The 18,115-nt window shown below is 20.8% G+C and overlaps 1 protein-coding gene across 1 annotated transcript; it reads left to right on the top strand.

Annotated features, from left to right (window-relative positions):
- Window positions 1-184: 184 nt before the first annotated feature.
- On the top strand, window positions 185-17,138 carry LOC122501021 (acyl-CoA:lysophosphatidylglycerol acyltransferase 1-like). The gene is made up of 6 exons (XM_043610235.1): window positions 185-620; window positions 5,754-5,971; window positions 10,072-10,286; window positions 10,389-10,659; window positions 11,188-11,339; window positions 15,064-17,138. The coding sequence occupies exons 1-6, from the start codon at window positions 583-585 to the stop codon at window positions 15,292-15,294; spliced, it is 1,125 nt and encodes a 374-aa protein (XP_043466170.1). The 5' UTR covers window positions 185-582; the 3' UTR covers window positions 15,295-17,138.
- The last annotated feature ends 977 nt before the right edge of the window (window positions 17,139-18,115 follow it).

Here is an 18,115-nt window from a genome sequence, read left to right on the forward strand (position 1 = left end):
ATTAAATTTAATAAGCCAAAAATATAAAAATTCTGGTAGAGAATTCTCTCCTCACCAAGATTATTCTTTTTTTCTCGAAATGTTTGGAATGTTTCGAATTATTTCGAATTATTTCGAATTCTCGAAAATTGGAGAGAACCCATCTATTAGTTGTAGTTAGTGGTTGATCCGGTGCCAGTTCTCTTCATATTATTGACCAACTTCAGTGCGTTGCTTTTAGCAAAAGAGTGAAGAATGTTGACGTGATTTTTGATTTAATTTACAATTTTCTTAAATGATACGCTGTATAAACACATCAGTAAATTATGAAAGTGTAACATCACGAGTTCTCGTCTCGGATTTTAAAGCCAGTGTCATTTTAAAATAAGCCTTTGTATGAAAATTATTGTTTCGTTAAAAAAAACCCCATCAACGAACTGCAAAATTTATACGATAGTTGATCGGCCCTCGTGTTTACCTGTTCATCTGTCATCGAGATAATGATTACTCATTATGTAATTTTCAAGTGAACAATTGCTATGGTGGATAATAAAATAAATGTAAATTTCAGGAAATCAAAGAACGGGCTTCTTTATTAAAAAAATGACTGACACTTCTTCATCCACATCAACTCTTGCCAGGTGATTCACGATTGTTCCAGTTGACATTAACTAATAAATAATAATTAAAGCCTATTATTTTTTCATTTTTAATCAAAATCATTTATCTTTCTTGAAATTTTCATTCGTTTATTGAAAATTTCAATTTTTAACCTGCAAGTTCGCGTCTTTTTTTTTTTAATTTATTCATGCGACACTTATATATGTATATATTCAGTATATCGTCATTGATATTTTCGTTTCGTTTTTATATGTCGCACATTTTTAGTGTTTGTAAATTAATTGTAAGTAAACAATAAAAAAGAAACTCGTAATCATTCAATTTAAACGTAGTTTCAGCTTTTTGATAATATTTCAATCGTGTTTTATCGTTCTTTTTTTTGTAAATAAAGTTTCAAAGTCAATGTTCATTATTTGTTGATATAAATGGATAAGTAATTGTATTGATAAAGCTATGTAGAATCGAAGGGAACATTTAAAAAAGAACTTATTTTTAAACATGAAACTCAGACATGTAAATATCAATATTTATGAGTCATTGTTAACTATTTATAAACATTTTTTCAGTCTGCACATAACAGCGAAAAAAAGTAAATTATTTTAATTTTTCCCAACTTTCATACAAAACTTCGTGTTCTATTAAGTTATCAGCATTGCGGTTTAAAGCCTTGTCAGTTTAATCAATGAGATAGTAAGTCATTGAAAACTAGTTTTTTGACACTTGCTTGTTGATTCTTTTTATATTTTTCTATTGATCTTTCCCTATACAATGTATGTTTTATAAATTGCGATTCAGTATGAATAATTTTTCATCATTTGACAATTATTGATTCGTTTTTTTAAACTTTATAAATATTTCACGTAGATAAGATGATTGTCATTTCAAATATTCATTAATTTGTCAATTTAAATTCTGAAATTACGTTAGACAAGACTAATTACGCAAATGCAGAGTTGCCACAGGTCAGGGAATTCAGGGAAAGTAGAAAATTGGTCAGGAAAATCAAGGAAAAGTCAGGAATTTTTATTAAAAGTTCTGGAAAAATATAAATCTTTAGAATTCATAAGAAAATTCTGAATTTTTGTGTCTTCTTTGTCTGCCTCATAAACTATAAAATTACCACGAATTTTAATGCAAAAACTTCAATTTTTTCTAATTCTGACAATAAATTACTTTTTAAATAATTTATTTCTTCAAAAACTATCATAAAATTATTACTTATAAATTATTTATTGAATAATTTTACTTCAATATTTCAAAATTAATTAAATTTTAAAAGAGTTGAGTTTACAATTTTTATTAGTAGATGAACTTCAAAAGGTTTCAATTTGAAATTTTAGAAGATTTCAATTTTGAATTAATTTAATTAGAAAAAACTTAAATATTTAAAAAATTTTGATAATTCAAATTCTTCTGAAATTAGTTAAATTTTTTAATATATATTTAATTAAATTATTATTAAAACTAATGGACTTATAGAAGAATTTTAATTAAAAACAGTAAGAAAAATTGAATTTTGGAAAAATTACAAATGATTGCAGAAATTCAATTACTTTCAAAAGTGATAAAATTCTTCGTAAAAATTCAATTACGATCAAAAATTTTTAAAGACTGGTAAAAATTTCAATTAATTTTAAAAGTAACAAAATTCTTCTCCGAAATTCAATTATTTTCAAACATTTGAATAAAAATTCTTGGCGAAATTTCAAATTATTTTCATAAATATAATAATAATTTTTTAAAGAGTCAATTATTTTCATAAATAATAAAACTCATCGCAGAATTTCAATTATTTTTAATACAATTTTAATAGAATTTCTTGAAAAATGTAATTATTGTAAAAACTTTTATTAAAATTTGTCGAAAATTCTTTATGTGAATTCAAGTTTAAGGAAAATTCAATTATTTAATAAATTATTATTAATGTTTGTATTTAAATAATTGAATTCTCGTAAAATTTTCTAGTAAAAATTGATTTAAAAATGAATTTTAGTCAAAATTTTAGATATAATAATTGAATATTAAAAGCAAACTACAGAGAATTATTAGAAATAATTGAATTTAGAAAGGGTTTCAAATTAAAATTTTTGAGAATCTGTATTTTTCACCTATTTAACTATAAAAATTCTGTAGGATTAATTTAAAAAAAAAAGTTGAATTGAATTTCTTTTTAAATTATTTCAAGTTTTTATTTTCTAAAATATATTGAATTTAAGAATTTCCGAATAATCGAAATTTCATAAAAAATGAATTGTAAACAATTGGATTTGAAAATTCTCAAGGTACTTTTTCAAAAATTATTAAAAATAATTTAAAGAAGAGTTTTAGTTGAAAAACATTGAAAAAATTGAATTTCCGAGAAGTTACAAATGATTCCAGAAATTCAATTATTTTTAAAAGTACAATAAAATTCTTCTCAGAAATTCAATAATGTTAAAAATTATTTAAAAATACTTGTGAACATTTCAATTATCTTTAAACATTATACAATTCTTCTCCGAAATTCAATTATTTTAAAAAATTTTCTTCAATTCAATGATTTTCAATATCTACTAATTTAATAAAGTTCTTTTTAGGAATTCAATTATTCTTAAAAATAATAAATCTCATCGCAGAATTTCAATTATATTTTTAATACAATTTTATTAAAAATCGTCGAAAGAATTTAATTATTTAAAAATTTGTTTATAAAATTCTTTATAATTCAATTATTTTCAAAAGTAATCAAATTTTTTTCAAAAAATCAACTATGTTTTTAAAATTTTTATAAATTTTCGTTGAAATTTGAAAAATGTAATTATTTTTAAAATTTTTTATTAAAATTCGTCAAAAGAATTCAATTATTTATTTTATTATTTATTATTTGTTTATAAAATTCTTTAATGAGACTTTATTTTTCAAAAACATTCAATTATTGAGTAAATTATATATTTTTGTAGTTAAAAATAATTAAATTCTCGTAAAATTTTCTAATAAAAATTGATTGAAAAATTAATTTCAGTTAAAATTTTAGATAATAAAAATTTTTAAAAACAATTGAATTTTGGAATAAGGTTTTAAATTAAAATCATTGAAAATTTGAATTTTTCACACTTTTAACTAAACAATTCTGTAGAATTAATTTGTTTGAAAAAGTTCAATTGAAATTTTTTTGAAATTATTTAAAGTTTTTATTTTATAATATATATTTAATTGAAAAATTTCCAAATAATCAAAATTTCATAAAATTAATTTATAAATAAATAAATTTGAAAATTCTCAAGAAACTATTGTAAAAATTATTAAATATAATTGATAATTGATTTCTTTTAATAAAAATTAAAATAATTTTAATAAAATTTTTGAAAACAATTACATTTTTCGAAAAATTTACTTAAAGTTGAATTAGAAAATAATTGAAATCCTGTTAAGAATTTTATTATTCAGGAAAATAATTGAATTCTTGCACCGAATTTTAATTTACATTTCTTTTAAATAATAATTGAAATCCTGTGAAGAATTTTATTATTTATGAAAAATGAAAATAAATATTGAATTTTTGCAATGAATTTTATTAAATTTAAAAAAATTAAATTCTTTTGAGAAATTTTTATTAAAATATTAGATTTTGAAAATATTTGAATTTCAGCGAAGAATTTCATTTTTTGTAAAATGTAATTGAAAATTCTTTCAACAAATATTTGAAATTAATTACATTTTTCAAAGAATTCTTTTAACATCGTATTAAAAATTTAAAAATAATTGAAATCTGATGAAAAATTAAATTATTCATGAAAATAATTGAATTCTTATAATGAATTTTATTATACTTTTTTAAATAATTGATTTTTTTTTTTGAGAAATTTTACTATTTGTAAAAATAATTGAATTCTTGCGAAGAATTTTATTAAAATTTTTGCAAATAATTTGATTTTTTCTGAAAAATTTTATGGATATTTAAATTATTACAAAGCATGAAGAAATTGATTACTCCGAGTCGAAGACTCGGAGTGATCGATATCTTCATGTTTTGTAACAATATTTTTATAAATTATTGAATTTTAAAAAGGTCTGAATTTGAAATTTTTGAAAATCTTAAATTTTTTGGAAATAATTATAATGATTAAAAATATTTATTTATGAAAGATAAGTTATTGATGTTTTCGATTAATTTAACAATTAAAGAAATTCGTAAATAAATGTAATAGACAATTTTTTTTGAGTATCTAATCATTTTTAGAGTAAATCAGAATAATATTTAGGATTTAGGGAAAAAATTTTAATTTTGTTTGGAAATCAGGAAAAAAACAAAATTAATTTTTTGTGGCAACCCTGCAATGACTTTTTATTGCATTTCTCGTTTACGATTTGGTTTCTAAATAGAAATGTTTCTGATAATATTCGAATTATTGAAAAGTGTATAGTAAGCGAAAGAATTTGATAAAGATATTTTGTGATCTTTGATATTCGGAATACATATATATATGTATATTGCAAATATGATCAGCATTAAATTTAATAGAATCAACTTATAGAATGTATCCTTAACAATGTAATTGCATAAGTGGACGGTGCAAAGGCTTCTTTATAATTCCTGCATGTATGCAATATAGAACTCGAACAACATGAATAAAAACATGTTCCATTTTTCTTCTTTTCTCAATATTTCTTCTTCAAATTGTATATTAGATTCTCTCTTTTTTTTATGAAAAGAAACCAAAAATATACATTTTGTACAATTTTTTTGTTATCTATATCAACTTCTATTTATTTTCAAACTGGTTCTATTCTTATTATCTGGAAATAAATTTTTTATTTAAATTTTCAAGAAAACTTTTAAATAATGTAGTTTCTTGTAAACTTTAAAATAAGAGAAAAAAATTCTGACAGCTAATTAAATTCAATTCATCATGTTTGAGTGAGATATAAATATACAAAAAAAAGAATATTATCAAAAGTTCACGTTGCAGAAAAATATTGAACATTTAAAAGATCATACGATGACTTTTTTTTTCTATTGTTGACATGAATAAAGCTCATGATTTTTTTTATCTCGTGTTAGAGTTTCTTTGTTTTGTTCATGTCTTGGAAATAAAAATGAATGACGACTTATTTTTAAGAAAATAATAGTAATGTGACTTAATAATTGGAAAATTTTTTAATTTCTCTTTCAGGTTACTGAATAGCGTTGTAAATTTTCTAAAATGTATTGCCCGGACATTGTTTGTTCTTGTGAACAATTGTTATTGCATTCCAACTTACGTTGTATGGATGGCTTTATTATTTCCTGTCAAAGTTTACCAACCACAAATTTATTGGCGAATAGAGGGTTTATTTTTCCATTGGCTTCTGGGAATGGTGTCTACGTGGACGTGGACGGCCGGCTACGACAGTGAGTTCAAAAAGTCTTTTTTTTTCTTCAAAAATCGAACACTTTTTTTGAATCCATCTCAAAGAGTACTAAAAGTAGTAAAAATAAAAATATTTGTACATAATTATATTATTTTCATTTTTTACGAAAATTAATTACGAATTTACATATGATTCTTTGTCAATACAGAGTTGTCTCAGGTCAGTGAATTTTATTTAAAATTACTGGAAAAAATATAAATTTTTAAAATTCATAAGAAAATTCTGAATTCTGGCATCTTTTTTGTTTGCCTCATAAACTATAAAGTTACCACGAATTCTAATGCAAAACCATGAATTTTTTATATTTCTCACCATAATTTCTCTTTAAATAACTTAATTCTTCAAAAACTATCATAAAATTATTGCTTATAAATTATTTAATGAATCATTTTATTATTTAAATATTTTTAAATTAATTGCATTTTAAAAGAGTTGGGTTTACAATTTTCATAAATAGATGAGTCACAAGGTTTTAATTCAATTTTGAATTAATTTAATTAAAAAATTTAAAGAACTTAGATTTTTGAAAAATTTGTAATAATTAAATCCTGACTCGGAGTAATCGTTGACTTCAATTTTTAATTAATTAAAAAATGGATTTATAGAAGAATTTTATGATTTCTTTGCAGAAACTCAATTACGTTCAAAATATAAAAAAAATTCTTGTCAAAATTTCAATTATCTTTATAAATAATAAAATTCTTTTCCAAAATTCAATTATTTTCAAAAATTTTAATAGCATTCTTGGCAAAATTTCAATCATTTTAAAAAAATTGTTTCCCAATTCAATAATTTTTAATATCTACGATTTTAATAAAATTTTCCAAATAAAATTCAATTATTCATACAAAGTTTTAATAAAATTCTACGCAAATATTTAATTATTTTTATAAATAATAAAAAGTTCAAGGAAATTCAATTATTTACAATATTTTTTTATAAATTTCTTCGCAATAATTGCATTATTTTCATAAATAATAAACAATTTTAAAGAGATTCAATTATTTTCATAAATAATAAAACTCATCGCAAAATTTCATTTCTATCAATTTTAATCGAATTTTCCGAAAAATGTAATTATTATTAAAAATGTTATTAAAATTCGTCAAAAGAATTCAATTATTTTTGTATTTAAATAATTGAATTCTCGTAAAATTTTCTATTAAAAATTGATTTAAAAATGAATTTTAATTCAAATTTTAGATAATAATTGAATATTAAAAGCATTTTAACATGAATTTTTTAAAATAATTGAATTTGGAAAAGGTTTCAAATTAAAATCTTTGAAAATCTGTATTTTTCACACATTTAACGAAACAAATTCTGTAGAATTAATTTTTTTTTTTTTTTTTTTAAAAAGTTGAATTGAATTTCTGTTGAAATTATTGGAAGTTTTTGTTTTCTAATGTATATATTTAATTGAAGAATTTCCGAATAATTGAAATTTCGTAAAATTGAATTATAAACAAATGGGTTTGGAAATTCATAAAGAACTTTTTAAAACATTTTTTTAAAATAATTGATTTAAAGAAAAATTTTAATTAAAAATTTTAGAAAATAGTAATTGCATTGAATTGAATCTTAATTCCTATGGAAAAATAATAATGGTTAAATATTTATTTAAAAATTCTTAGTCTGGAATTTAGGGAAAAGTTAGGGAAAAATAAAATTCAATAATTTTTGTGGCAACCCTGCAATATATTATGTACTATTATATTTTTAATAAATAATAAAATCTGCAATAACAGGCCTCGGATAGTTTGACTTTTAAACCTTTCTGAATATTTTCAAAAAGGCAACTATTTTCTATTATTTTCAAATAATGTGAATTTTTCGACTTTTTTCCAAAATTTCAATTTTTTTGGTCTAAAATGCAATTTATTTAATGTTTAAAGTATAAAAAATATCTATAGTAAAAACAATCTACGGAAAATAATATATAGTCAAATTTGTAAAAAAAAAGTGTACTATGAAGAAAAAAAAATTCAAGGAGAAAAAAAATAAAGTAGAAACTTTCAAAAAATGAAATTAAAATATTTTTTAAAAAAAGTAATTTTAAGAATTTTTTTCAATTATCATTTTTTAGAAATTCATTTATTTTTAGTATTTTCGATTTCATATTTTCAGAAATTCAAATATTTAGACGGAAAAAATTCTTTTTACTGGAACAGCGATAAGTTTCTCTAAAATACGGAAAGTTTAAATTGAAACAAGTAGAAATTTTGCTAATACAGTGAAATTTGCAACTTTTCCAGTTAATTTTGTTTGCCGTGTTTAAAAAATAATTAAAATTTTGTACATAGAAAATTTAATCAATTTTTAAAATTTTTTAATGAAATTTTTTAATGAAAATTCTGCAAATATTCATTTTTCTTATAAATTTTCCAAAAATCTTCTAAGAAATTCAATTACTTTCGAGAAATTACATTTTATTTGTAAAATATATTTTTTATTTATTTATTTATTCAATATACGGGCACTAGAAAGTAACATTTGTACAAAAGTACTTAAAAGTTATTAACAACATTGAGTTATTTAAACTAAAGTTCAATTCAACAGTTGGTAGTGTTGTAATTCTTAGAATTTTGAGAATAATTTTTGAAAATAATTAATTTTTTGAAATATAGAATCAAAAAGTTCAATAATAATGAAAATTTTGTAAAAAAAATTCATTGAAAATAATTTATTTTCTAAAGGATTTCATTAAAATTAGTGAAAATCATTTTTTGAAGAATTTTAATTTTCAAAATTTTGAAAATAATTAATTTCTCAAAAACTTCAATAAATAATTTTCAAAAGAAAATTTGAAAACGAAAATTAATGAAAATTATCTTCAAAAAGTTCTATTAAAATATTTCTATAAAAAAGTGATTTTTAGAATTTCTACATTATAATATTTAATATTTTTAATAACATATTTCTGAAAATTAAAATATCCGCATAAAAAAATAATAACATTTAAATTTTTCGAAAACTCTAATTTTCTTCGAACTATTATTAAAATTTTGGAGAAATCAATTATTTTCAGAATTTTTAATTAATATTTTTCAGTAAATTGATTAGTTTTTTAAATTGTCGAAAAATTCTTTTAAAAAATTTGAATATTTTCTAAAAATTATAGTAGGTACAATATTTTTTAAAAAATAATTCTCAGAATTTTTTAATTATTTTTTTAAATTCTTCCAAAATTTTCTTTCAATCTTCTAAAAAAGTAAATTAAAATTTGTAAAATTCTGCTTTTTTAGGCGTATTATTAATTAAAATTTTGGAGTTTTATTTTTATATTTGTAATTTAAATTCTTCTAAAGCATGATTATTTTTAATCTTTAAAAAGTATTTCAAAAAATTTTACTAAATTTAAATTACTTGACAAATTTTCAACAAATTATATACCTATAAAATAGAAAAATCTGTTATTTTTCAAAAATTATTTAAAAATATTCCTTTAAACAATTAATTTTAAGAAAGAACTTTTTATTATAGATATTTTTAAAAGTCAATTATTGTTAATAATTGTTAATACTTTTTGGACGCATGTTTTCGATAATTCACATTAGTAACTTTAAAAGAAATCATGAAGAGTTACAGTTAAAATTATTGTAATTTTCGGAAATTTATTGAATTTAATTAATTTAGAGAAAGAACTTTAATGGAAAATTCTAGAAAATAATTAAATTTTGAATTGGTTACGGTTCTAATTTTTAGAAATAATTTTTCAGAAGGTTTAAAATTAAAATTTGAAAAATGTTAATTTCTGTAGAGAAATAAGTGAATAGTATCTAAATATTAATTTAATAAAAATTATTGATGTTTTGAAGAACTGAATTTTGAAATCAGTGAAAGGTCAGGGAAATATGTACAAACAGAAATTTTTGTTACAACATTGAATAAAATTAACGACTTTTTCGAATTTTTTTTTTTTTTTTGTATATTTAATCGACTAGAGCGACTTTTTTTTGCATCTTAATGTCGATCCGAGGCCTGCAATAGCAATTCAACTTTTTTTAATTAGTAAATGACAATATTAACTAAATGTTTGAAATGAAAGAAAAAAAACTACAAAAAAATAATTGCTTACAGTAATCGAGCACGGTGATGACATTCAAAAAGCAATCAGTGATAGGACTTTGGTCATTGCGAATCATCAAAGTACAGGAGACGTTCCTATTTTGATGACGACATTCAATGCAAAGCAAAATGTTTTACCAAATATTATGTGGATAATGGATAAGGTCTTTAAATACACGAATTTTGGAGTTGTCTCCATTTTACATGAGGACTTCTTTATTTCGTCGGTGAGTTGATATTATTTTTATCTGTGTGCACACTAAGTTCATTCAACTTAATTTTTACTTGATCTTTTCATTCCTTTTTTTTTTCTTCACTCACTTTTCAAGGGTCGTAAAAAACGTGAAGAAAGTTTACGACATCTGACAAAGCATCTAAAGGAGTCTTACATTCCGTTAGACAGAAAGTGGATGATTCTTTTTCCTGAGGGTGGCTTTCTTTGTAAAAGGCGTGAGGTCTCGCAAAATTATGCGAAAAAAAATAATCTACCAATTCTCGAGAATGTCAGTTTACCAAGAGTCGGAGCTATTCAAACAATTTTCGATGTAGTTGGTCCAACGCAAAATAATAATTCGAATCAGGAATTAAACAACACATCAAGTAATTTTTTTTCCTCTTGTTTCATTTTTTTTTTCTTGATAAAAATTAAGAATGGAAATTGTTTCAATTTGTTTCCTTTTTATTGATAACGTTGCATTACTCGTTAAAAATTTAAATTGATTTCGATAATTCGGTGCAAAATGTAAATGCAAAACATTTACATTTTTACAATGCGTTTGATGGAAAAATTAAAATTTTTTCAAATTTGAATTTCATATTTGAATGGAAATATTTTCTTTAATTAAAAAGATCTTATTTTTGAAGGCACCAATTTTATTTTCCAATAACCAAAATATTCTACTATTTTTTTTAATATAAAATAATAATTTTATTTATTTAAAATTATTATTTATTTATTTTTTTATTTTTTATTTTAAAAATAAACAGTTTATTTAAATCGTGTATAAAATTTGTATAAACTCAACTTTTAGTTTCTAAATTGAAACGCTTTTCATAAATTATAATTGTAGTGATTAATTAAAGTTTCATGTTATGTTTGTATTGACTTGGTTTTTTTGCTTTATTTAGGTATGACTGTATCAAAACCAGAAATTAGCTGGGTTCTTGATATAACAATAGCATATCCTCAAGGCAAGCCTATAGATCTACCAACTATTATAACTGGTTCAAGACCGCCTTGCGAAACAGTTTTATTCTACAGATTATTTCCAAGTTCTGTGGTATGTAGACAGTAGAATCATAAATTATGTAATACATATTATAAAGTAATTTTTTGTTGACAAAAAACCTCTTTTTGTTACACTAACGACGATCGTTATCTTTCAATTAAAATAATTGAGGCCTCGAATAGAATGAACTTTTCGATTTTCTTTCGACTTCTTTTCAAAAAGATCGACTTTTTTATAATTTCTTCCAAATATTGCAACAAAATATAAATTTTTTTTGGAATAAAATGCAATTTATTTTGATTTATATAATGTAAAAAAGAACTACAGTCGAATCTCGATAATCAAAAAATTTCAAATTATCGAGAGTCAACTGTATAGTCAACTAAAGTAAACTTAATTTTTTCCAAAAATTGCATTACAATATTTTTAAAAAACTGAACTCAATTTTTCACAATAATTTTTTAATAATTTTTGAAAGATAATTAAATTTTTGAAATATGTCATTAAAAAATTTGTAAATAATAGAAATTTCTTTACATTTTATTGAAACTAATTGAAATTAATGAAATTAATTGATTTTTTAAAAGTATTTTAAAAATATGGTTAAAAGTCAAATTTCGTAGAATTTTAATAGCAAATTCTAAATATCAATGAATTCTCAAAAGTTTTTAATAAAAAATCTTCAAAAGAAAATTTGAAAGTAAAAATTAATTAAAATCAGAATATCAGCTTTAAAAAATTCTGATAACAATTTTTAAAAAAATCTATTTTTTTCGAATTCTTATTAAAATTTTATAGAACTCAATCATTTTCAACAATTTTAATCATAAATTTTCAAAAAATTGATTAGTTTTTTAAATTATCTAAAAATTCCTTTAAGAAATTCAATTATTTTCAAAACAATACATTGCAAAAGTTTAAAAAAATTAATATTTAGATTTTTTTTATCATAATTTTTTAAAATACAATTATCTTCAAAAAGTAAATTAAAATTTGTTAAAGATTTATTTTTCTGGTCTTATTTCAAAAATTTTTAAGAAATAATGTATTTTCATATTTGTAATTAAAGTTTTTCGAAAGCTTGATTACTTTTAATATTTTTTAAACATTCTTCTTTAAAAATTCAATTATTTTCATAAATTTTTTACTAAATTTCAATAATTGGAAAATTGTTCAATTATATATAAATGTGAAAAATCTTTTATTTTAAACATTATTGTAAAATTTGTTTAAAACACTAATTTTAAGTAATTTTGTATTATAATTTTTTAAATCAAATTTTTAAAATAATTTCATTGCAAATACATGTTTTAGAAAATTTAAATATCTACAAAAAAATAATAGAATTAAAATTTTTTAAAAAATCTTATTTTTTAGAATTATTGTTAAAATTTTTTAGAGAAAACAAACATTTTCAAAATGTTTAATTAAAATTCGGCAAAAAATTATTTTTTTTCAGTCATCCAAAAATTCTTTTAAGAAATTTAATTATTTTTAAGTAATTTAATTCTTAGAATTTTTTTAATTTCAATTATCTTTAATAAAAGTAAATTAAAACTTGTAAAAATCTGTTTTTTGAGATTTATCATTAAAAGTTTAAAGAAATTAATTATTTTCATATTTGTAATTTAAATTCTTCAAAAACTGGATTATTTTTTCTAAGATTTTGCAAAAAGTTTTACAACAAATTCAATCTTTTTTTTGAAAATTGTATCTTTTTTTAATTATTACGAATTTTTTTAAAAATTCTTTAAAAATGTGTTTATTATAACATTTTCGACTTTTTTCGACTATTTTCAAAAAATGCGACTTTTTCGACTTTTCTTCCGAATATTGCAATAATTTTTAGTATAAAATGCAACTTACTTTCGAAATTTACAATTGAAAAGAGTTTCAATAAATATTGAAATTTTGTAAAATTTAATTAAAAATAATTGATTTTTTAAAGTGTTTTTAAAAAATTTTTGAAAACCAACATTTGAAGAATTTTAACCTTTAAAGTGCTATGCCGGTCTGACAGACCGCTATAAAACTTTTCTTTGCTTGTAACTTTTTTTCAAAGTAAAATACGAACTTGAGCTTTTCAGTAGCTTCATATTTTATAAAAAATCTGTTAAGTGACAACTTTTTCAAAAATTTGTTTTCTTTAAATTTTGTATTGTAAAATATGTAAAAATAAAAAAAATTGAATCAAATTAATGTAGAAATGACTTTTTTATGTTAAAAAGTAAAAAATATTTACAATAGTTGTCTTTAGAAAATTAAATTAAATTAAATTCCTCGGAAGAATTTAACTTTTAAAACAATTTTTAATATATTTCGAATAAATTCAATTATTTTCTAAAATCTTAATAAATCCTTTGAAACAATTCAATTATTTTTATAAATGGTAAAATTCTTCGCAAGAATTCAATTATTTTTATAAATAGTAAAATTCTTTCCAGCAATTCAATTATTTTCAAAACATATTTAATTGAATTTCTCGGAAGAATTCAAATATTTTCAAATATTTCCATAAAATTCAATTATTTCCTACAATTTTTAATACTTTCTTCGAAGCAATTCAACTATTTTTATGAATTATTAAATAAATTTTTAAAATTTACAATAAAAAAGAGTTTGAATAATTGAAATTTTGTAAAATTTAATTGAAAATAATTGATTTTTTTTCAAAGTGTTTGATAAAAATTTTTGAAAATAAACTTTAAAAGAATTTTAATTGCAAATTTTGAAAATAATTGATTTTTAAAAAAATTTTAATGAAAAATCTTCAAGTGTAAATTTAAAAATGGTAATTAATGAAAATTAGCTCCACAAAAAAATTATATTAAAATATTTTTGATAAAAATAATTCTTAGAATTTTTGCATTCTAATTTTTTACAATTCAATTATTTTTAATATTTTTAAATACAAATTTCCAAAAATTCAAATACATACAAAAAATAATAACATTAAAATTTTTTACAATTATTTTTAACATTTCAAGAACATATGACTTTTTTAGATTTATTAAATATTTGGAGAAATCGCGTTTATATTAATAATTAAAATTCTTTAAAAATTCAATTATTTTTTTAATAGAATTTACCAAATTTCAATTGTTTGGAAATTTTTCAATTCTATATAATTAAAAAACTATTATCTTTCATAAATTATTTTAAAAATATTTTTGAAAAATTAATTTTAAGAATTTCTTTATTACCTATAATTTTTTGAAAATTAATAACTTAAAAAACATTTTTGTATTTAAATAATAAATCTGTTTATATTATGGCCTTAAGGTCACAATATAAACAGATTTATTTGACAAAAATTAAGATTCTAAAAACATTCTAAGTTGTATTTAAATAATTGAATTCTCTAAGAACTTTCAGAAAATTATTAAAAATAATTGATTTCGAGAAGAAGTTTGATTAAAAATTGTAGAAAATAATTGAATTTTAAGAGAATTAAAGTTGTGATTTTTAGAAGTTATTAAATTTCAGAAGGTTTTAAATAGAAATTTTTTAAATTTTATTTCCGTATAAAAACAAACAAGAAGTAGGTATTTAAATATTTATTTAACGAAATTATTCAAGTTTTAAATAATTAAATTTAGAAATCAGTGAAAGATCAAAAGAATCAAAAATTAAATTTTTGTGACGACACTGAATTAAATAAACGACTTTTTCGACTTTTTTTCTATTTTAAATCGACTAAAGCGACTTTTTTTTGCACCTTACAGTCGATACGAGGCCTGTAATTGCGAAATTTAAAAAGTAATTTTGATTTCAGGTGCCACGTGAGCCTGAACTTTTGTCAAAGTGGTTACACGATCGTTGGGTTGAGAAGGAAAGTCTTTTAGAAAATTTTTATAAACACGGAACATTTCTTGGAACTAATCAAACTGAAGGTTCAAAGATCCAACAGGATCCACTACGATTCCTAGTCCTTCATTTATTTTTTATAACATCTAGTTATATTCACTACAATATGTTCGCTTACGTCTTATCCTGTATTTGGTGAGACATTCCAAAATTCTACTGCGGAGGAGAATTTCAATACTGGATCGATTTACCGGTAAAGATCCTCCACACACACACACACACAACCCCCAATGTGACGAGTAAGAAAAACTTTTATCATGAACAATTTTTTTTTCTATTTTTTTTTTTTTTTTTTTTGAAATATATAATATAATTATCCGTAAACAAATTATGTGAAATAATCGAGAGAACAAAAAAGAGGACCATTATTAATTTATAAAAACAAAGAAAAAAAAACAAGGCAAAAAAAACGCCCATTTAGATAATGTATTTCTAGATCGCACACAACTGAGAAATGATTGAAAATGCGAGATTTTTTTTAATCTCCATTTTAATATTCTCTTTCAGTCATAAGAGAATTCAGTCATTTCAGTTTCGATGTATCATCGTAATTTAATGCACAATTTTGTAGTTTTATTATTATACTTAATAATTTCATTAATTTTATTATCATATAAAATATAGTTTTTGAAATTACTTTTTGTTTTTACGTCTAATTAACGAAAAGTTGATTTCAGAAAAATATTTCTCTTTTTTTATGCATAAATCCTTTCATTGGGAGTTTTTTCTACAAGTTCATAGAAAAAAGAAAAATATTTATATACTTTTTTTTTTGTTTTTTATTTAAAACTTCACCAAAAAGAAAAGAACAAAAAAAAAAATAGTATCAAAGAAAAAATAAGTCTTGAAAAAAGAAAATGAATCATATCAGAGTAGTTTTTGCTCCACGCGTTTTTTGTATTCGTGTACAAAACGTTTGTATAAAAAAAAATCATTCAATTCACGTTTTTTCGTAGTTAATATTATATAATGGGCTTTGAATCCCAAGTGTGATTTGTTATCATTAGAAACAAAAAAAAAACATTTTTAATCCACGATTTTTGCAATTTCAGTGCTTTTGCACGTAACTTTTACAGCATTTAAAAAATATAAAAACTAAGGTTGCAGCCATTTTTACAATACGTAAAACATTTTAAAAACTTCATCCTTGTAGATTGTGCGATTTTATAAACGAAAAAAAGGTGTAAAATTTCAACGATACATCGTACAGTCTATACAAGGTTCAGTATTTTTCTTATTGTCAATTTTTAATCATTGTTAGAAAAGAATTATTTCAAATCGCATTTTTACAATTTACCCTTGGAGAATGCAAAAAAAAAAAAAAAAAAAAAAATTGAAAAAAAAGTATGAAGTTGCGTGAAATTGTAGTGAATTGTGTGGAATTTTTCTCGATCTATAAATGGATGCGTATTTAAAAAAGTAATTTTAGAAATTTGTGCCTTGCTCCCATCGTCAGAATTTCTGTAGGAAAAAGAAACAGTCAATGAGTGAGAAAAAAAAGAAACGTCATTTAAAGATGTTTTTAAAAAAGAATAAATTGACATAGCGATATTTTATTTAAAGAAGAAAAAAAATAAATTAATTAATTGTAAAGAATTTCTCATTAATTTATAGAACGGGATGTATTTTTTTTTCTTATAGAAGATTTTTTGTGTCAGGATTTTGTTATATATATTATACATGTAAAATGCATGACAATCCGACAAATTAAAACAAAAAATTTATATTCGCTTAATTGCTTTAATTTATTTCTATTTTAGAGAAAAAATAGAACAACAATTTGTAGATACTACGATTAATTAAAAAATTTATTTTCACATTTTTAATTGAATTCAGTTTTGTAAATGTAAATTTAATTTCTCTCTTACTAGTACTATTTTGATATATTTAAAAAAGGAAAAATGAATGACGAAAGAATTTTACGCCCCATGTATAGTTGCATTTGTTTGCATTTATGTTATCTAGAACAAAAAACAAAAGAAATATGTATATTTTATAAAAATCTACAGTGGCAAATTAAACGCCGAATCGCATTATTAAAATAATTCGACTCGATATTTAAGCGATGGCAAGTCTTTTCTTTTTCGATGGGCAACACGATGAGACTGCACTTTACACGAATGAAATATCACGTAAAGGGAATAAAAATTAATTACAAAAAAAAAAAATAATAGCGGAGGTATTTTTACACTCGAGCCAAAAAAGAAAAATTTTTTCAACTCAGTCAAAAAAAAAGTGACGAATATTTCCTTTTTATAATAAACTTTTTCTTGCATAATAGCTGAAAAAAAATTTAAAAAAAAATCAGTAAAATATTATCTAATTGATAGAATAATTTAATAAACTATTTAAATTTGACAGAGGAGAGAATAATTTAATTTAATAAAATTCGTGAGAGATGAAAATAATGAATTAATAAATATTTAAACTCTTGAGAAGATAATGATATAAATATTAATAATTAAATAATAAATCGAGTCCAACTCCGTTAAAATCAAAAAAATTTAAATTTATGACTTTACTGATTAAGATTTAAAAAAAAAAATAGTAAGAGGACATTACAAGTCAGGAGAGGAGAGTTAATTATTTATAGTTTGTAATTTAAAGGAGTCTTGCCGTTTTCAACTCCTTTTTAGCAACAAAACACGTGAGTTTTTTTTAAGCAATAAATATTTCTGGTCATGCGTGATAAATGTAATGCTAAGAATAATAATGTAATAATTATTATTGTAAATAGATTTCAAAGAATAAAAGTTAATGAGTGTATATCGTAATGATACTAAAAGGGCATTTCATTTCACGTGAAGAGAATTATTTTTAATTTTAATTATGAACTCTTAAATGTCAGTCAGGGATTTTTATAAAAAGTAATGGAAAAAATTAAATTATTTAGAATTTATAAAAAAATTTTGAATTTTGGTATCTTTTCTGTTTGCTTTATAAAACTGTCATAAAATTAT

The sequence above is a fragment of the Leptopilina heterotoma genome, unplaced genomic scaffold (assembly GCF_015476425.1).
Source record: "Leptopilina heterotoma isolate Lh14 unplaced genomic scaffold, ASM1547642v1 Lhet_198, whole genome shotgun sequence".
Classification (NCBI taxonomy): domain Eukaryota; kingdom Metazoa; phylum Arthropoda; class Insecta; order Hymenoptera; family Figitidae; genus Leptopilina; species Leptopilina heterotoma.

What these genes read in the sequence shown, in the direction of transcription:
- LOC122501021 (XM_043610235.1), top strand. Translation starts at nt 583, where the DNA reads ATGACTGACACTTCTTCATCCACATCAACTCTTGCCAG. An exon ending in GTGGACGGCCGGCTACGACA is followed by an intron (nt 5,972 to 10,071) that starts GTGAGTTCAAAA and finishes AATTGCTTACAG; the next exon opens with TAATCGAGCACGGTGATGAC. An exon ending in AGGACTTCTTTATTTCGTCG is followed by an intron (nt 10,287 to 10,388) that starts GTGAGTTGATAT and finishes TCACTTTTCAAG; the next exon opens with GGTCGTAAAAAACGTGAAGA.